This window comes from Gobius niger (genome assembly GCF_951799975.1).
Source record: "Gobius niger genome assembly, chromosome: 6".
NCBI classification, from domain to species: Eukaryota; Metazoa; Chordata; class Actinopteri; order Gobiiformes; family Gobiidae; genus Gobius; species Gobius niger.
In genome coordinates this window covers 15,851,913-15,872,966 of record NC_136857.1, presented here as the reverse complement: position 1 = coordinate 15,872,966, position 21,054 = coordinate 15,851,913, and the positions used below count along the sequence as shown (strand labels likewise).

The 21,054-nt window shown below is 43.4% G+C and overlaps 1 protein-coding gene and 1 long non-coding RNA gene across 2 annotated transcripts in view; one reads left to right on the top strand and one right to left on the bottom strand.

Moving 5' to 3' along the window:
- The window catches only part of LOC306964506, a 40,044-nt gene extending 34,993 nt beyond the window's left edge, over nt 1-5,051 (bottom strand). Inside the window, exons 1-2 of the long non-coding RNA XR_013792973.1 lie at nt 4,697-5,051; nt 357-447 (exon numbers count right to left, since the gene is read on the bottom strand). This is a non-coding gene — a long non-coding RNA (uncharacterized lncRNA). The remainder of the gene's footprint in view (nt 1-356; nt 448-4,696) is intronic.
- A 2,165-nt stretch (nt 5,052-7,216) lies between these two features.
- mafba (MAF bZIP transcription factor Ba) lies at nt 7,217-10,638 on the top strand. Its single transcript, XM_079558145.1, has 2 exons — nt 7,217-7,402; nt 7,641-10,638. The coding sequence occupies exon 2, from the start codon at nt 7,649-7,651 to the stop codon at nt 8,849-8,851; it is 1,203 nt and encodes a 400-aa protein (XP_079414271.1). The 5' UTR covers nt 7,217-7,402; nt 7,641-7,648; the 3' UTR covers nt 8,852-10,638.
- Nucleotides 10,639-21,054: the final 10,416 nt, after the last annotated feature.

The window sequence follows — 21,054 nt, the reverse complement described above, 5'->3', positions numbered from 1 at the left end:
GCTTGTTCATTGTGTTTTTTGTCGCTCTTTTGTTATACTTACATCCTTGTTCACTTTGTTCAAGAAGCTTTTAGATTTGGGTGACAGGAGAAAATGCGCTCGGTCAAGGTGGGAATTAAGAGGTTAGGAGTAATGCATCAGTCTAATAATGCACATTCTATATACTCAAAGAGTGTTTTTTTCATCATTCACTCACACACACGTCTTACTCAGTGGTGGGAAGTTACTCGACTGAGCCAGAAAGTGTGGCGGCCAATTTCCAACCCTTTCGACCACAACATCCACTCTCTAACACTCTTTTTAAGTGTCTTGCTAAACGACACATCACACAGTATCACAGGGATCAAACCTCTGACCTTTGGATCCATGGACAAACTTTGTGCTGACTTATGCCCGCTTTCTTCGAGGCCCTTGTGAATTCTTTGGGTGGGTGTTTGCCTTGTACCCCTGAATGAATGAAAGAAACAAAAAAGAAGAAGAAGAAAAAAACAGTCAGATTAAGAAAAATACTGAGCGAGAAAGCCCAGAGAGCAGAGAGGTGCAAAACAATAGCACACACAGAGCCCGATCGGAAACCATCCCTCACCCTGCCTTTGGGGAGGAGGACCCGGCGCCTCTTAATAAAAGGGGGGTGGTAGTGTTCAAATGCCATGTACTCTGCTTAGAAATGAATAACCTGGAGGTGTACATGGGGATGTTCCGGGGGCGCCTCAGTCCGGGTCTCTCCCTATCTGTGTGAGTAATGATTCAGCCTGCCACCGCGCCGCTGTCCACCCATCTATAACCATTTGCACACACAAGCGCACATACAAATAAACACGCACATAAATATAGTGGTTCATAGTTGGGATGGTACTGGGACAAGAGGATGGATGGACATGGGGGAGAGTGTGGATCATCCTTTTCCCTAAAAGAGCAGAGCGGTGAAAGTAAACAATGGAGTAAGGGCAGAGACGCTTACATATATGTCTCAGTGGTACATCTTGGGCTAAAAGACTACACAGTTATATAATAGTCTACATGCTGTGTCATACAAGGTGTATCTTTATCAAATACAAGTCTAAATCTAACCACTGGTCCGAGTTTGCAAGGACTGCTCATAATAAAATAAAATAAAATATCAATTCCAAATCATTTTCAATTATTGTGTTGACAACTCAGAAAAAAAGATTTAAATTGTGAGAACTTGTACTTAAAAAAAGACAATACATAATGTTGCACCGTTGTCTTTTAAATATACTCATTACTTTGGTCATTGAGCAGTCCACGTTCAGTCCAAAGGGAGGATGTTTTAATGCATCCATTTGGATTTTACAACAATGAAGACGTCCACAGACAATGAGTGCTGGACGTCGTGCCAGTAAATAAGGCTCCATCGCATTAGGTGATGTAAGTGAATGCAGCCCCTGGTAAACAGAGCTTGTCCTGTGGCTTTAGAGTGCGGCGCGGGCGTGGTCCAGTGGTCCGGTGGTCAGGGCAAATGGCCGGACGACCTGCGCTGTGCTGAGTCATGTCCCAGGTGAGGGATAGAGCAGCTCCTCTGGGCTCCAGGACGTGCACTTAACCTGCAGTAATTACTGGAACAACACCGAGAACATATCAACATGGAAGTCATGAAGACTTTTGAATTACCTCAGCCTCCTGAAGCCCAGTGGGGGAAGCCAGCCAGCGCAGTAAAGCACAGTCTACGGCGCAGACGTTCTTAACATCACTTTTGATTTGTCCGGCTTGACCCCAATCGCTTTGAAACTTAACAAATAGCAACATTTGGACAAGAGAGACTTTGATGGAAAAGAATTACTGTGAACCAGGAAATAATGAGAGGCAGTTAAGAGCAGTCATTCATATATTGATGATGACCTTACATGGCTGAAGCATAAATGGTATACATTGATTGGATTCACCGTGAAGGAGAGGAGGAGAGAGCCGAAGAATTGGGTTAAAAGACAGGAATGAGTGCAGAAAACAGAGGGAGAGAGTGAGACCCAAAGTGCTGCTAAAAACCATTAATCTTGGCGGGATGTGTGTCAGAGAGCGGTGGCGACACAAAGCTCTCGGAGTAGCAGGAGAGCAGCTCAGTGACCCGAGCCCAATTGGCTGAGAAAGGCCCACCAGGCTTTAATAGACTTTTGCTGATCCAACACTTGTTTGCTGGGAGCCACAAAGAGGCGATTGCAGGAGCTGACAGGGGCCCGCAGGCCTGGGGGGCTCCCCTCCTGGCCTATGATAAATGACCCGGGGTGGGCAGGGCCAGGGACGGGGCAAGGGGAGAGGAGAGGGGGTGAGGGAGCACATGGGGGGGGGTAGAGGGGAACTAACAGCTTCAGTGCCATTTTTACGCCACTGGTAGTGGATAGTGTTTAACCATGTTTGTGCCTGGCACGAAGAATGTTTTTCTTCTTTACAGCTGCAACAATGTGATGAATTCATAAGCAGTAATGAACGACTGGAGCCAAATGAAGCCGTATTAAACTTTACAACCCAAATCTTCTTGATCAATTATCAATAGTCAGTTATATGTCAGTAAGTGTATGGTTTTATGTGAAGGCCATGTTATTAAACTTTTGTGAGCATGAACAATTAATGCTATTTGGCCATAAGGAATAGATTCCTGCATCAACAAGATAAACGCATATGGTGGTGTATTAGTGATATTACAAACTGAAGAACACAGTAAAGTAAACCCAAAGTAGAAGGGAAGGCAGAGAGGAAGCAGTGGGGGGTGACCAGAACAGCCCAGGTTGGTAGACCCACTCAGGACTAGGGGGGGCTGCCCAGACTAGGGGGGCAAACATTGTTAGCGAGAGAAAAGAGGTTTTTGATAAAAAACGCCGACTTCAGATCCTGGACGGTGCATCCTGTCGATCACTGTGGAGACAAGAACGAGGAGGAGACTGAGACAAGAATCCTACAGCAAGAAGAAGTGCTCGCTCGGCTCTATCTTTGATACTGTGAGCACCACCCACCTGCAGATCCATCACACCCACACACACACACACACACACTGGCATAGCATTCATCCTTTAGCTGGCCATGTGTCATGTGCATTCATATATGTGCACACTAAGGGCAAAATAACAATTGACAATAGTGATTATAGTAAATTACAGACAAATATTAACATTTGCAAGACGTTTTTCAAATGAGACTCGCTCAACAATTTTCCAAACGTTTAAACAAATCGTTATATTGCAACTTTTAAAAACCAACATCCCCATTGCAGAGGACTCCACGGGGCATACTTGTGTGGTTTATTTTTCTCCACATTAAATGAGACCGATATTCATATACTGAAGACCAGGCTACTAAACACAATAACTGTTTTGACAGTCCCATGTCTCCACCGTTACAGAACTTGCATGCAGATGTTCTGGTGGTGATATTTGAGACCATCCCGGCCATCATTTCCACACCACATGCCCAGATTTGGATATTTAGCCTTACAGTATCTGTCAGTTTGAATCAACAACTAGCCGCTCGCAAATAAACAGGTGGCCTCAGAGCAGATTATTTCAATCATGGTTAACATTACTATATGTTTCTTCAGGATCGCAGCAGCCAGTTATGGGCTCTGAAAATACAGATGTAAATTGCGGTAACAGCTGGGGCATGTGGCCTTTAATTATGTGTTGGCTCACTTTGGTATTTGGTTCTTTCGGTGGTCGCGCTGATCAGGTTTATGATAAAACCTGATGTTATGGATAAGCCCCTGTAAAGAGCCAACTGGAGATGTGCCAGCATATTGTACATAGCATTGCAATTTACATTAATGAAATGACCACAGCTAAAGGCAGATTTATTGTTCTTTTTCCATTGGGATTTGGCCAGTACAGTGTGTCCTGACATTTATTTGTTGTTATATTTACAACATGTCAATCAGTGACATCTAATCTTAGAAAGGGCCCACTATTAAGCCTTGGCCCATATCATATTTTATACAATAACAGGGTGAGGGTGTGTGTAGGGGGGGTGGGGGTATGACTGTAAAGTATACTGTTCTGCGCAGGTGAAGTGCCAAAAACACGTCTTGTCACTGATGATCCACGTCAAACTATTAGTAGTGTGCAAATGCGCCACCAGAGGCGCCTTGTCACAAGAAATAAGCACAAATTCACACGCTCCGCAACAGCCTCTCACAGAGCGGACAGGCAGAGCAGAGCAGCTGTGGCGATAAGAGAGGAGAGTAATTATCAAGTCAAAAGTGGAGACATAAAAAGGAAAGCCACGAACTGCATTTTTAACGACAAAACATGTGACACGCACAGTGAAATCAATACTAATTCATATTAATGCGTTGCCAGATTTTTTGCTCTTATCTCGCCTCTTGTTGTGCTCTTTGAGACGCCGTCGAGTCAATTATCCCTGATGGTGCGCTTTATTCCAAGGCTGCACAGCCAATTAGTTTACGCAGACTGAGACGACACATCTTAATAATACGTGTTTTACAGAGATAATCGATCTGTCTGTGGCTCGACAAGAAAAAAATATAGTGTAGATCCTGAACGCGCGTAATTAAAGAGGGCAGATTACAGAACAAACTCAGTTTACAACCTCCTGAACAATGTATCACGTAATAAAGCGTTAAGCAGCCCCTGTTATAATTAATTCATGAAAGACGTAATTTAGACCAGCAAACTTGGTACTTCTCTGGAGCAGGGGTTGCCTCATTTTCATTCGCATTTATATATTTACTCACGTGGTGTAATATCAAAGCATAAACAGATGCGCATCCCCTCTGCCTTCACCTCCAGATCCCATCAGCGTCTCCTTATCTCCATCCTTCCATTAATCCTGCCGGCCTCGGGCTCGGAAGACTTCCTTAAGGCGTGCAACGTTTCCAGGAATAAGTGGGCCAGGAGTTCACTGCTAAACGTCAGAATGACCAGAAACTTAGCGCAAACGAGTATTCCACGAGAAGTTTTGTGAGTCCTTAAATGGTCTTGGTTGCAGGTACGTTTGCCCACATCAATACGCAACAACAATAATAAAAACATATCCATTTGTTGAAGGAATCACGCGCGTCCACAGCGTGACCGGGCCTGCTGTATCACTCCAGTCGGCCTGGGAGCTGTGGAGAGCAGTGCACCCGCTGCAGCCTCCGCGCCCCAACTGTTCATGCAACATTTTAAAGGTGATTTTATTTCTCTTATTCATTCCTAAAATCCGTAGGATGGGACTCTCATTAGGGCTGAATGAGCAAGCATCAACACTTTTTTCGCTGTCCATAAGCATGCGCACCACTTAATAGATCATTAACCACCGTTAGGCTGCTGACATGGACGCTTTTAACATCTCTTGTCTCCATTACAGCGCGTTATTACCGACGGGGAGCGCAGCCGGCGGCTCAGCCTGCCTCTATTAGGGCGAAGCCGGGCACTCTTACCGCATTAGTGTGCCCCGACCTCCGAGGGATCATGTTTAGAGCGGCGCGGCTTTGTTCGACTCGGGGCGCTTAACAGGTGGATCTGGGGAGAGAGAATTAAGCGACAGAAATTCATCAAAGTGCATCGTTTTCTTCCCCATAAAACAGCAGGAGTTGAGGGGCAAGGGGGTAACTTAACAGATCGGTGTCTCGTGCAGGTATTTCTTAATGGCCTAAATTACATAAAGTTAGGCTGTCTAAAATAATAGTTTTAATTAATGTAGATTTTTTTTCTTATATTCGTTCAATGTGGGACAAATTGTTCAAAATTACCATCACTCTACCAATTCATTAAGCTCCACTGATTATAGGATAATTAGGGCATTTAAAACAATAACATAATAATAATAATAATAATAATAATAATAATAATAATAATAATAATAATAATAATAATAATAATAATAATAATCTATCGTCTAATCATTATGTTGTGTAGGCTATTTTTTTCTGGGCATCAAAAATATTTCCAATAGTTTTTTGTGTGTGTGTGTTTGTGTGTGTGAAATGCTATCGGTTAATTCTATAAATGTTAATTCTGGAGTGTGTGGTAGATTCTGTGTTTATTATAATTAAACGTTCGCACTTCAGTTTTACAGGACTGATATGATTATTAATTATTTGGCTCGTGCACTCTCAGTCCATGAAGCGCAACTGCAGCACAATAACAAACTGATTAAAAGTAGTAACCAGCCAAATCCAATCTCATTACGGGATGCGCTGTTTACAGGATCCGCGTGCGACAAGCGGATCAATAGACGCTGGTCAAGAGGCTCAACTCAAGCGTGGATATGAGCAGGAAAACTAAATGATAATCCAATCGATCTTCAATTGACTCATTTACAGGAAGTTTCTCTTTTCCCCCTGGATTGCTCACATTTGCGTTTACTTCGTGTCTTTTGTGTTCAAGCAATTATAGCTAAGATCAATGATGCGCACCATCTGATCCAACTACCTGTGGACTCCATCTGACACGAGCCGCGCGTCACGCCGCGGATACGCGACAGAGATTAATTGATGTTGTACTCAGAGGCAGAGGATGTGACATTCGTAATCGCACAATTAGCCCTGAGATTAAATTCCACGCGGAAAGTAAAAGGCGTGCTGATGCTGCGCCTGATGCGCTCGGAACCATGGTCTGGCTGCTTCACGAGTTGCCCACGCAGGGGCAGTCTTGAGCCGGTATCAGTTCAGCGCGTCTCCAGGCAGCCCGTCCGTTGTGGGATGAGAAACTCAATGCCTCGCGCTCGCACATGGGAGCAGGCAAAATGAACGACTTCAGACTCTAAACACGAGGAATTCTTAAGTCACATTAAATCTCTTATCAGTCTCGCTTACTCGTTTTGGTGCAGGCTATTATGTTCTAAAATGCCCCCATTTCTATCTCCAAAACACACAGCTCACATGAGGAAAGTGTCTTATTGCTTCAAAGTAGGCTATGCACAGAACGGGTAAATTGTTTGATTATCCAACTATAAGCTACTTTTTGGGCATGAGCGAGATTTTACATCGTTCAGCTCTGAAATTGTTTCCAATTTGAAAAGCTCGTGCGCTCTGTGGTCTCGCGCTCCGTGGCCCTGGAGTGGAGTGAAGGCATTACTGTCCCTTTCTCGACACTTTCCTCCCACTTCAGCGAAGTCGGTCAACTATCAGGACGCTCCTGCGCTCCCTCTCGTCTCTCGGTTTGCCAATTGCCATGCATAGGCCGTTCCCATTGGACAGTTCAGAGTTTAAGCCCCTCCCTTTCGAGACGACGTCACCACGTGCTATAAGGATAAAGCGGGCGAAGGCAAGCGCAGTCTGCTGGAATCAGAGTGCAAGAGAGAGGCGAGCCTTTGAATCTCTGCGGTGCAGAGCTGGAAAAGCTGCTTCTCAGCGAAAATCAGATGCCCTATTTACTGCGCTGAAGTGTTCCTGATATTTTCCTGGAGAAAAGGGACTTACAACCAGGGCTGGTGCCCGTCTCCGCAAGCAAGCGTGGTATTGCTTTTTCTATTTTCTATTTATACCGATTCTTTTGAACTCTTTTACCGAATGGACTGAGGTATTTACTTTTTGCACTGAGACACATAGCTCTCTACCTCTCGTCTACTTCATTTGCCAGATTAGCCTAGAAAAAGTAGGCTACATGACGCAAAGCGTTTGCAGAGCATTTGTCTGAAACTTTTCCTCCAACATTTTTTTCTTTTTTCCTTTTCTGCCCCGCCGCCAACCACAGTGTGTTTCATGCTACAGCAAGTCAGTGCGCAGCTGTGGAGGAGCCAAAAGAACTATTGCATGAAACAAGGAGGAAAAGAAGAGAGGCTGATTAATAAGTCAGTTTTTGCAACTCTTGCGAGCACCTTTGCAAACCTGCAAAAAAGTCGCGACCACAATATGAGCACAGAGCTGAACATGGGCCCGGAACTACCCAGTAGCCCCCTGGCCCTGGAATACGTCAACGATTTTGACCTGATGAAGTTTGACGTGAAGAAGGAAGGCCTAGCCGGGCTTGAGCGCGCGGGCGTGCGTCAGTGTAACCGACTACAGCCCCAGGGCTCCGTGTCCTCTACCCCTATCAGCACACCCTGCAGCTCGGTGCCGTCCTCGCCCAGCTTCAGCCCCACCGAGCAGAAGAATCATCTGGAGGAGCTCTACTGGATGCCCGGGGGCGCGTACCATCAGCAGGTCGACCCGCAGACGCTGAGTCTGACCCCGGAGGATGCTGTGGAGGCCTTGATTGGAGCCACGGGCCACGGTCACCCCCCGCCTGCGCACGTCCAGCAGCAGCTGCAGCAACAGGGCTTCGAGGGCTACAGAGGTCCGCACCATCACCACAACCATCACGGTCACGGCCAGCAGCACCACCACCCGTACACAGGGGCCATCCCGCACCACGCAGACGACCTGACCGGGCATGCGGGCGCGCACAGTCACGCGCACAGTCAACACCACCACCATCACAGCCAGGACCCCGACAGCCCGTCCCCCGTGTCCCCAGACTCCCACCAGTCATTGCACCACCACCGCCACCACCACCACCATCACCCAGCTCACCTCGGCCAGTCCAGCGGCGGCCTCAACGTGGAGGACCGCTTCACCGACGACCAGCTCGTGTCCATGTCCGTGCGTGAGCTCAACAGACACCTGCGGGGCTTCACGAAGGACGAGGTGATCCGCCTGAAGCAGAAGAGGAGGACCCTGAAGAACAGGGGCTACGCGCAGTCGTGCCGGTTTAAGCGCGTGCAGCAGAAGCATGTGCTGGAGAACGAGAAGACGCAGCTGATGAACCAAGTGGAGCAGCTAAAGGCGGAGATCAGCCGGCTGGCGAGAGAGAGAGACGCCTACAAACTCAAGTGCGAGAAACTCACGGGCTCTGGGCCCAGCGCTGGGTTCCGTGAAGCAGGATCCACAAGTGACAACCCTTCCTCTCCAGAGTTCTTCATGTGAGTTCACAATGATTGACTAATAATCTCCAACCTCCCATACCCTTATTATACGAATACGGTAACACTTATATTCATATAGAAAATAACCCATCTAGTATTCTCATATTTAACCATCTGTCACCCACGTGTCAACTGAGATACAAGAGCATAGTAGCGTCCGAGCAGCAGCAGCATCATTGTAGATTAGTGGCTTGTAGCAGAGACTGGACGAAGAGCGCTTGATATTTTCTTAATGCTACAGCTGAACTGACCTGTAAGTACCATGGACGGCTCCTGGCTGGTGTCTTGTATAGTGTTGTTGTTCACAGTGACAGAACTTTGTAAACAACGAGTGCAGGCCCGGCCACAGCCTGACTCACGCACATTTTGTGAGTGGGCCCGAAACTGAGCAACTTTCACAAGACACCACTTTATGCAAATCCTCATCCCGTCTTCAAATCCGTCATGGGGACATTTTATGCAACATCTCATTGATTTATTGCCTGCTTGGTTATATTCAAATATATATTGAAACAAAAAATCTGCATTAAATATTAATCCTGCATGCTGGACATGTACGGTAATAATTTCTATTTTGTACTTTCATCTTCTCGTGTATATTAAGAGCATGTTGTTGATCTGCGCTTTCCTATAGTTTGGGGTTAGATTAAGGCAAAGGGGACAAACAGAACTGCCGGTGCAGTGTCATGTGGCGTGGGTTTCTTTGGGCTTGTAAATATTATGCAACCGCAAAACTGCACAACAAGAAGATTTAGGAGGCTGGTTTGAACTTCTGACTTTCTTTGAGTTGTGTTTTTATTTCATTTTCCACTTTTTGTTTTTGTATTTTTAACAGTTTGGGTTTGGGCTTAGTGGGAGAGAAAGAGGAAGAAAGGGAAGTGCATTTTTTCATTTGCATTAAATACAAACTTTTGTGTGTCAAGTGCACTTTTGGATATGATTTCCAAGTTTTCATTTTGACGTTTGTGCGCACCTCCCTTCAGGAAGACATACTATGATATACATCAAATTTCTAACAGGCCTGAACTTTTGGATGCATAACCTGGTGACATTATGCGCGCGCACACACACACGTACACACACTCGATCATGTGCGTAAAGTCTGCGTAAAAACACCGTGTTCCAACTTAAAGCTCGTTCTAATTGGCCACCTGTAGCTTTTACACAGCCCATGATAATTTATATTTGTACTATTTTAAAAGCACATTTGATCACGTTTTATGTGGAGTTGTAAAACAAAAAAACGCTAGCCGTTTGAAATGTTACAAAATGCTCTATGTTTTCCTGACTTTTTTTCTGCCGGTCAGTAAAAAAGGGGATCAAGGATGTGCAAATTCTCAAAATGAAAACTATTTGTATGTTTAATGATACGTTGTTATGTCTGTTTTATTATTATTTTTGGATTCTGGTTCTGCTGGCCAGATGCATAGTTAAAGGTTTTTTATTTTTAATGAATTAAATTAACTTGTCAGATCATATCGAATAAGCATGGTGCTTGCATCTGAAACTATTGTTGAAAAGTCATGCATTTAACAATCTTTTTCGTTACTGATTCAACTGTGTTGAAATCGAAGTGAAACTGCAGCAGCGGGTTGTTGTTTTGTTTTCATAAATTCCATGTACTTTGCAATGATGATGGGGATCAATTTTCAACCCTGTTTATATAAATAATAGTTGAACACTTAAATTTTAACTGTTCATTCAGGCTGGTTTCTGTTGTGTCTTATTTTTGGTTGTTTTGAAAGAAATTGTTTCCTATTTTGCTTATTAAAGTCAGTGAAATGGCAATATATTTCCTCTCACTTGTTTGTTCCACATGACACAAATGGGCGACGAAAACAATACATTCCACCGCCTCTTTTTTAATTTCTTCATTTCCTTCGTCTCTTTTAGTTCTTCGCTATATATTATGGAGAACCTCTCTATCGACGGCGCTTTGAACAAGATCCCCGAGCCCCAGCTTTGGCCACTGTGCACGGGGACATTCCTGCTTCCCACGCGCTGCCGTGCTGTGCTGACTCGTGCATAAACCGCCGCGTTATGGCAATAGCAGCGCGCAGTAAAACGAGCTCTTTGACCTTGCTGCGCATCGAGAAAGACGCGCAAAAACCTCGCATTTACATTAAGTGCGTCAATCACCTTCTTTTTTTTAAGGCCTTTGTGAGTGCGTGCGTCTGAATACACTCAAAGGCTTGCCGGTCACAAAATCAGGGATTTTTAAGACGCAAGCATCCAAATAATTCCACGTGCGTGCATGTGGTTGTCAATGGTTAAAGAATGCGCGTCAACTGTCTATGGATAGTGCCAGCCTGATTTCAAGGTTCCCATTACAAGCATACACACTATGAGACACTTTTCCCTGACTATGGAGACACTTTTTTCAGCTGCATTTACAAAAGTGTGCTCAGTTTTCGGCACACTTTCGCCAATGTCTTATTTATTTATTTTTTTACCTTATTCTTAAATGATTATTTCCTGTTGATCTTCTATGCCGAATATCGCTCAGCTAATGTGCCTCCGAACACACTTCCGGCAATAGAAACAGAGAGGAATAGAGGGAAAGGGAGCCAGAAGATGAGAGTAAGTGTGGATCCGCTCTGGTCTAGAGTTTCTGGTGTCAGAACATTATCTGCCCCGTGTCTGCACATTCTCAAGGACAAAACCGCTAGGCAGCAATTTCAACCAATGAGACTGAGGAGAGCCAGTGGAGTTTACATTCCCCCTCTCCTCGGTGTCTCTGGACGGCCACTGCAGCTCTCGGGGGCAAAAGTGCAACTGGGGTGAACTGGGGGAGACACACCCCTGTTATTTTCACACTAACATATCTGCGCTCTTACCAGCTTCCCCAAAGAAGATTACTGCAATCTTGCAACGCACTCCATATGAGAAGACAACCCCTATAGGTTAAGTGCCAGGGAAGAGGTCACCCGGAGCAATATTGTACACACTCAGGCAGGTCATTCCTCACTATGCCAGGCGTGTGGCAAGTTTGAAGTTAAAAATGAATTGTTCGCATCTACATATTATGACTATTTACTGGTCATTGTGTTTTGTGGTGTATTGTTTCAGCAAATAGCCTTATGCAATCATTCATACAAGAACCCATAAGCGACAGACAGATACCTTTTCAATGCCAGTCAATGCTCATTCGTTAAAACTTAAGAACGTTGGCAAAAAACATCATTAAACTCACTTTTATAAACCCATGAACACATTTGCTGTATTGTAATCTGGCAGAATAAACCATCGAAAAGCCACACTTCACAGTCCATGACGTATTTTACCTTTTAGAGGCACTTTGAAGGAAAAAAAAGAATTGTATGCATTATTAACAGCTTACAAACCGTGACATTCTCCTCTACCTGAAGGGACTTTGTAAAGTTTGCAAGAAAGGCGGTGTTGTTTTGTTTATGGCGCATGGTTTTATGTAAAAATGTGTGCGCGTGCGTGTGTGTGTGTGTGCGTTTGTGTGTGTGTGTGTGTGTGTGTGTGTGTGCGTTTGTGTGTGCGTGTGTGTGGGGTGGGCGTGTGGGGGGGTTGTAGGAAGTCCTGGGCGAAAAGGAGGGAGAGTGTTGAGAAGCGGTGGGTCCATGGCTCAGCGGAAGAGCCAAGGACACAGTGACCAGGCGTACTGTAATGATTTTAGTCTCCAATCACACGTTCGCGCCCCCCCACTGAGATCCTATCTACAGTCAGCCTGCTCCGCTCTGCTCTGCCAGCCAGCCTCCATCCGCTCCTCGCTGTAGCGGTACAAGGCTGAGGGGCTGAGGATCCACAAAGATGCATCAAGCCTTGGGAGTCCGAATAAAAAAAAAAAAAAAAACTGAAGCGCACATATTTACACGATGGGGGGAAGAAAAAAAATCATTAGAACGTCATGGTGGCAATTTACAGCACAGTAATAGCGTGGCAATAGGGTGGAAATAACACACTAAAAGTGTTATAACGGTAATTATGGTAAAGTTGTAGTTATTTCTTTCATGGCGATATGACGAATCGAAACCCTAGTCATCCGTATAAAGACAGTAAATGACCAGGAAGTGTGGTTATTTTCTTTAGCATATTATCTGAACATCTATTTCCATCCCATTACTATGCTAGTACTGCGCTGTAAAGTAAAGTGGAACTGATTGCGGAAGCTGGTGTGTTGTAATTGTAATATTTGATTTGAAGACTGTTATCGTATTATATAGTGTTATAGTATTTCATTACTCTTTCACTTATGCAGGGATTCGTATGTTCGCTTGGCATGCATTTTACACTACATGCTCTTCCTGATGCAGCACTCTGACCTGAGCGTGTGACCACACACGCTCAGGTCAGGGTGATTTGCAATTTGCTGCATTCACAAATTTCTGCAACATTTCATTCGGAATAAGGATTGTACGGAATACACATCTTCTTAACAATGCCATATGGTTGTACTCACGTCCAGCCCCCTGTTTGAACTCCCTCCGAGCGATCGCAATTTAATTACAATGTAGGTGCACTTTAGACACACACGCAGAACCAGTGCACACCGGCAGCCCATTGAGTGTCATTGGACGCGACATACCTGCTTTGCTAAATCACAGTGATCTCCCCGGGAATTAAAGCAGGCTTTCCCCAAGAGACCTGCACAACACAAGAGCTTAAGGGTAGAGTATTATGGGCTTTTTGGAACACAAACAGCAGAAAGAATTGAACACGTAACCATTTAATTACCGCGTTTGCTTTATTTGCATATCACTGTACAGGCATCGCACATTAAACCCATTTAATATCACAGTAGGGAAATGTCTCCTCCGCATGCGACCCATTCATATTTGAGTTAGTGCAAAGTCTCACAGGGGGGAACGCTCACTTTGTGTCTGCATGCACAAGACAGAATCAACTTATGAACCCTTAAACAATTTTATTTATTTTGTCAAACATTTGGACTCAAATTCCATTGTTTACGATATGTGATTTCCTAGTTTACAGTTTCTCATCACAGCATATGTCTTTGTCATTTAAAGGCACACTGCGTAACATTTTGGACTACACTGTTGCCATCAGTACAAAACATGCTCCTAATGACCAGCTCGACACGGAAAATGCTATTACTGCAGTGGGTAATCAAAGAAAGGATTTGGATGACCTAACCTGTTTAAATCTCAAATTCTGCTGACTTTAGTCACATTACCATGGACTCGAGCTGGAGACGCACCCACTCTCGGTAAAGTTAGTCATATTTTAAGAAAAAAAAAACAGCAAAAGCACATGTTTCTTTGTACTTTTATGAGGTATTTTTCAATGATGAAAATATATGTCACAAAATAAATGCTTGTATTTCAATCTTACTTATTGGGTAAAATTCTACGCAGTGTAGCTTTAATATATTTTATAACATATACCTTTCCTTATCACTATATCCAGGTTTTGTGGATGCACAGCCAGACGGAATTCAAACAGAAATTTCCTAAACTTCATGTAACACACCTACTGTTCTCATTCCTCCCTGTTCCAGGTTCAGTCCTGAGCCAAGCCACTGCTGTCTGCACTTCATATCAACATTGACGCATCATCTGTAACAAATCTTCTGTCTGCGACGCCCAAGCGCCCTCAAAACAAGACACACATGCATCCTCTATTACTCTAAAATTATAATCATGCTCTATGGTGTAACTGCCTAAACACATTCCAACGATTGGTTCTAATTTGTGTCTCATTTTCAGAGATTCTACATTTGAACAGTGGCACAAAGAGTCCCATTACAAAACGATACGAAAAACCCCCAAATCAAGTGCACATATGAAAGCAATGTACTACAAATGTCACAAATATATTTTCAAATTAATCCAACTTTCTTGATATGTTTTTGCCAAAAAAAAAAAAAAAGGATTAAGATATTATAGTTGGCAAGACACATCACACTGACAATGTCGCAACTTTTTCTTTCCTCTGTACTTAAACTCAAAAAGGAGTGACATTACCACATTCTCGCCTGCCATACTGTACGCATTGCCGTAATCACCTTAACAATAACATCATATATCTCAACGGCTTCATTTCAACCACACAGCACGGATTGATAGCGACCGCAACTTTTTAGCTGACCTCACCACCTCCGCAAGCCTCTCTTTGTGATGATTTCGTACCTTTACAGTCACAACCAGTCAATGGCGTCTATGATGGATACCTATGGAAGCGGCCGGACGAGCAGTCGATGGAAAGTGACCCATGTGGACATCTGCGCTTCCGGGATGTGAAACCCAATTCCGGGTGGGATTGATCCGTGTCTGGCCACTGTTAGGGATAAGGCCGGAGAAGAGAGAAGAGATAAGAGCAGACACAGAGCGGTCAATGATACGTTTGAACCATCAACCTCAGCTGCAGACAGGACACTAAACTGCCCCCCACCACCACCGCGACCATCCCACTACATTCTATAGGGTCTTTACAGCTGAACAAGCCATATTTCATCCAGTCAAGGGAAAGGCACTTTAGCGTTCAATGGGAAAATTATAGTCACATGGAGTAAAGGGGGTAAATTATGCATGGGCAGAACATATACAGGATACAAGTACAGACGCCTGTCAATAATATAGAATATTGTGGGAAATATTTTATGTTTCTTTGAAATGCATTGTATAATGCAAACAAATTATACTGAGTGTATCTCTACTGAAATAAACCTGAGACGAGTGTAGAGCAGAGAAGAGTCAAAATCTGTCAATACCAATGGATAAAATGATGCAAGTTTTAGTGCAACAGGCTGGAAAGAGCAGTCGATTTCAGAGCAGCAGAGAAAACTAACTAAACATCTATCAACAAGCACCCAAAAACTAAATTCATCATGAAAAAAATGTCTTCATAGACCTATTTGATCTGTGTATTCAGTTCGTTTCATTCATAAAACAAGCTCCGATCAGATCTGCCTAATCATTTGTTTACTTACCACTGTGGTCTACTCGATCATTTACTGTAACTACAGCAGCATCTCACTATGTCCGTATCATCTCTGGACTGTGTACGGCCCCGTGCCTGTTGTCGCCTTTAGATGTGAGCTAAATAATTGAATGGATCCATTAATAAATAAAGTGCAGGAGAAAGGAGGAAGAGGACGGGAGCAAAGGCCGACCAGAGAGCCAGGTCACTCATCTTTACAATCACCGCTTAGTGCATTACTGTCACAGTGAGATGGTGTCTTTAACTTTAATAAAGGCTCAACACAGGTACTTTAGTTCAGGGACAAATGCTTTAGCAAAATCCATGGGCAAGTGTAGAGAAGCTCCAACAAAAACTAACTCTATATTTTGAGCCACTTGTCACTTTATTGATTTTAGTTTGATTTGGATAATGGATAACACTACATGGATCATACATGTTCTATAACCATTGGTGCCCAAATAAAAGTTTTCATTTCTATTCATTCATATTCAACTTTTTTTTATTATTATTTTTTTATCAGGATTGGGATTGTATTTATTTTTGCATCATTCAGAGAGTGAGTTGGGAGCAGGATGTGGTATTTCAACACATTTCTTTTATGATCCAATGGGACAGGGCTACTTCCTCCAGAGCAGGTGGAGGGAAGTGACAGGGGCCTATGCTACTGCAGAGCCAGGCCAAGTGTAGACGTCCCAACTGCTGCCAAACTTTGTCCCGGCAGGCCTCACCAAATGACTGTTTAACTGCCTAAATCTGATGTGCCTAAAGCCTGCTAGACTACACAGTTGTTTTAAATGGAAAAAATCTGTCAGGGGAGCCGTTAGTGGAGAGGCGAATATGAAGTTGTGGTTTGAACTGTATAGACTTTTAGGGGAGGACATTATCGGCTATAGAAGCACGGCCATATTTTCTTTGCTATATTTTTAAACATACATGTGGGGGACCTATGTTCAGAAAGATATCTGAAAATTATAGAAAATAATCAAGGGGGCACAGGTAAGACGCCATGCCCGAGCCAAAATAAATGGAGATGGATGATTGGGGTCTTTCATCTCCCCTGGTGTTTCTGGCCAGAATACCACAATTTCAACTTTCCCTGCCCAGACCCGGAGGCACAATACACACTAATGGAATCACGAAGAAGAAGCTAACAGGCGAACGGGCAAAGCTAACTGTGGGCTAGCGCCACTTAAACAGTATTTACAGCTAAGTTTGAGTGAACAAAATTATCTTCATTGTGTAATTGGATGTATAATATCCCTCTCTCCCTTTGTCTTTTCTGTCAGCGTAGTATTTACTCTCACGGACAGTTAAAGAGCAAAAAAACGTAACATGCTACGACACCTGCAGTGGCCTCTAGGGGCATGAGTTACTTAGTTCTGCTTCAAATAAACAAATAATCTTCTATTTGATGAAAAATAAATAACTAAATAGAGCATTACAGACCTGCACCTGTTCAATCAAAGTTCATCAAAGTAATACATTTACATTTTTTTCTTGGCCCATAACTGACACCAATTGAAATTATAAACAAAATAAAATCTGGCCGTTACTGTGAGAGGTGGTCAGAAACTAATCAAGTACCGTTTTTGTGGATCTCTACTTTACTTAAAACTTTTGCTTCCCATTTGAGGAAAAAACAACAACTTTTTACTCCACCAAAGCACACCCCGGCGCTGTGCAGATGTACTGTCAATATCACTGACTCACATGAAGATAAAGGTTTGGTGGTACAGGTGTTGATAAGTTATAATCTGATTTAGCAACTTTTACTTGTATTGGGGGTATGCTGTAGGCAATTATTTATGCCGCGCATTTTGTACACAAGGCATCTCAATGCAGTTTTACTCAAGTTACTAAATCAAGTACCACAGATTACAGTCAGGGTTACGTTACTAATAAACAAACACAATAAAGGAAAATCTCTTTGAATTAGGTAATTTAGATCTTGTTAAAAAATATAGAATACACTTTAGAAGAAATGCAGTCATGAATCCTGGCTCCTAAACGCCCAATAAGATTTTACTCTCTCTATTAATTCTACCCTAATGCTGCTTGGTTCTTTGTGCATTCTCTCTCTCTCCTATTCACAGACATGCTCTCTTGTCCTCTCCCGTTTCTTTCTTTCCCGAGGCCTTCTCTTTCTTATTTTACAGCCTGATCTCTATTTAGATTTCCTCGTTTGGAGCTGCCACAACGCTCCCCGCTGCCAACATCTGTAAGTGGTTTGGAGGCAAGAGACACTATGGAAAACCATCAAAAAATAAAGAGAGTGTACAAGAGGGTGAGACGGAAGAAAGACTTACACTCACTGAACCGGTGTCTGACTCGAGACGGCGGATTGTCCGTCGCGCGTCTCTGCAGGGATGACGCGCAGTCGTGTTCACACTTGAATCCCAGCCTTCAGCATGGACAAAGAGGCAAATGTGTTTCAATGTCATCCAAACAATTCAAGCAAAATATGTTAGAGAAATGAGTTGTGAGATTTGATATCAAGATACTGTTCTGAAAGAGATTAAAGAAGGACAAGGCGATGATATAGAGTAAACTGGGAGTCAAACCAGCCACCGATGATATGTTCAAATCAAGATAACATAGGACTTTATCTTTATTAACAGCCCATTTTACAGACAGAGCAAATAGGAGCATCATCAAGTCGAATAACACACTCAAGTTGGAAAGTACAGTGTGCGTTTAACTGTAAGCATGATTATTTCCACAGTCAAACAAGACCCATGAGGTTCTCCAAAAATGTTTGTGTTTATTTGTGTGTATTTTCCATAGAAATTAATTAAAACTTGAACACAGTATGCCAGGGTCTGTGTATAGACCCCTGTGTTTATGTTTGGCTGGGCAGTGACCTCATTCACGTGTCAGGTTTTAGGCAGATTGGATTTAAGCTGCAGCACTTTTAAAGAGATTATGTTATTGTAGGGGATTAGAAGAGGTAGATACAGTGGAGGGAGCTAATGAGGGGTTTCCCCTCTTCCCGGCTGCCAGCCCAATTCAGTGTTCACTGTCCTGTTGATAATTCTCTCTACAATAGTATTACTGTGGTCTTAGGGGCTTTTGAGAGCGACAGACGCGAGGAGTGCAGTGTTGACAGTGGAAAGCGCAGTTCCAAATTAAAACGTTTAATGGTCTACATTTAAATAACGCTTTTCCACCTCCTTTACTCTTTACTTCACATCACATCAAGGAAGCACTAACCTATTCACACGTTCATTCACCAGTGTGTACAGACACTGCAGGTAAGGGAGTACCCAATGAAGTAATGAAGTACCCAAGGATGCAACAGTAAAGTAGTGGAAACTAGCATCAAATCACCACTCTTCGAGCTATACTATCACCACGTTACTTTGATTTATCCATAGGATCTGATTCCAATGCTTTGTGCCAAGTTCAAGCCTGGATAAACGAAGAAGACGAGCGCATCATGAAGGGGGGAATGAAAGAAGATACTAGACAGATGCTCTTAGTGAACGCAATGTTTCTCTCTTGATCTATTGTGAATGGATCATCTAAATCGTTTTCTTAGCCTGACCCCAGCTGAACATAATCAGACTCAAAACATTGATACTTTTGAGCCCGGCATGAGTGAGCGGTACAGTGCTGACAGTCAAATACAGATCCTCATACTATACACATTTAGACTATGAAGTGTGAGCATATGGCAGCACTTTGCACACGTGTTTGTGCAGTAGCAAAAAGGAGACGCAGGGAGAGTTTGTGTGTACAGTAGGCCCTCATTAGGTAATGAGGATGATTACGAGCATTAGGTGGTGGAGCAGAGAGCTACAGCCACAGGGAGAGGAGGAGAGGTAAAAAACACCAACATGTGTCAGTGATTTGCGGCATAAGCACATACCATTTAATTGACACAAGCGTCGGTCGCCTCCTGATTGGCGCAGAGATGTCCTGTGCACGGCGGCTTGGCCTGGGCCGTCCTTGACTTTCGGGGCACAGAGACAGATGTGGTGTGAAAGGGCGGCGCGGGGAGCAGCCTCATAGAATGGAAAGGTACTGAACACAAAGTCAGCTGCATGAAGTAAGACTGGAATATTGGATCAGCATTAAAGTGCTTTGTAGGTCAGACTTTGACTGTGAAGATGGAAAGATCTTGTCTGAGTCTCACAGGCATATGGCAAGTCCATGCAGAAATACTATAGTGAACATACCAAACGTGTCCCCAAGCAACCCCCAGAAGTCGAATCCAGTTAAATCAGTGACTCAGACACTAATTATGTTTGGCCGTCTATAGTTGCTAAAACTGTTAGCAAAGCCTTTAGTATATCTTTGCCCACTGTCTAATTGACTAACCATTTTCCTTAAAGGCACATTGCTTAACATTTTGTAATCTAGTGTTACCAGCAATAGGCAAGGCAATACAAAACATGCTACTATTTTTGACGTGTGTAATCAAAGAATGGATCTGGATGAAGACTATTTCAATGTCATATTTAGTCAACATCTCAATGGAGAGGAGCTGGAGACATCCCTCCCCCATTTAGGTTACAGTCAGGTCTGAGGAGAGCCATCACATACTTTTGTCATACTTTCATTTTTTGTCATGCTTTTGTTATTTTTTTTACAATAAAAATAAAATAAATACTTAAATGTATCTAATTCTCTTTATTGGGTGAAATAATACGCTGTCTTTTTATGTTTTATGAATGAATGTTTGACAGTGCACTTTTTCTCAATGTGGTTTTATACCGCAAATGGCAAATAAACTGAATCTGAATCTGTGTGGCTTTAAGTAAAACGTTTTCATTCATTCAGTGATGTCTTCCCCCGGAGCCTGGTTGTGGCATGGGAAACCGGTGAAGGATATTGCAGGGTGAAGCCAGGGACAGAAGAGGCAGCGAGGGGTGGAGGTGGGTCGCAGCACAACTGGGAAGCTGATGAGCCATGAACACTGGAGCTTAAAACGCAGGACCGCGGGCGATGATTGGCTGCGACGAGGTGTTCAGTAACCGGAGGTAGGTGATTGTGAAATTAGTCTCCAAGGTTGAATTTGGTGAAAATACGTCTACTTGAGTTCTGAGTAATTGTTTGAGCATAAAATCTGATTCATGTTTTAATATAGTGACTTGATCACTAAAAAATAGGAAAAAAGAGGATAAAGAAGTACTGTATGATAAATTACAAATGACAATTCCTTCCAAAAGCTACTCTAACACATGTATACCGACCTGTGCGGTGTAATAATCTTTCAGATGTTTGCAATCCTGTGTGTGTACTGTGATAATATAGCTATAACCTTTAAAGAGGCGAATCAGATGCAGGGTT

Bases quoted from the DNA above. Each gene is read 5' to 3' on its own strand.
- mafba (XM_079558145.1), top strand. From the start codon at position 7,649: ATGCTACAGCAAGTCAGTGCGCAGCTGTGGAGGAGCCAAAAGAACTAT.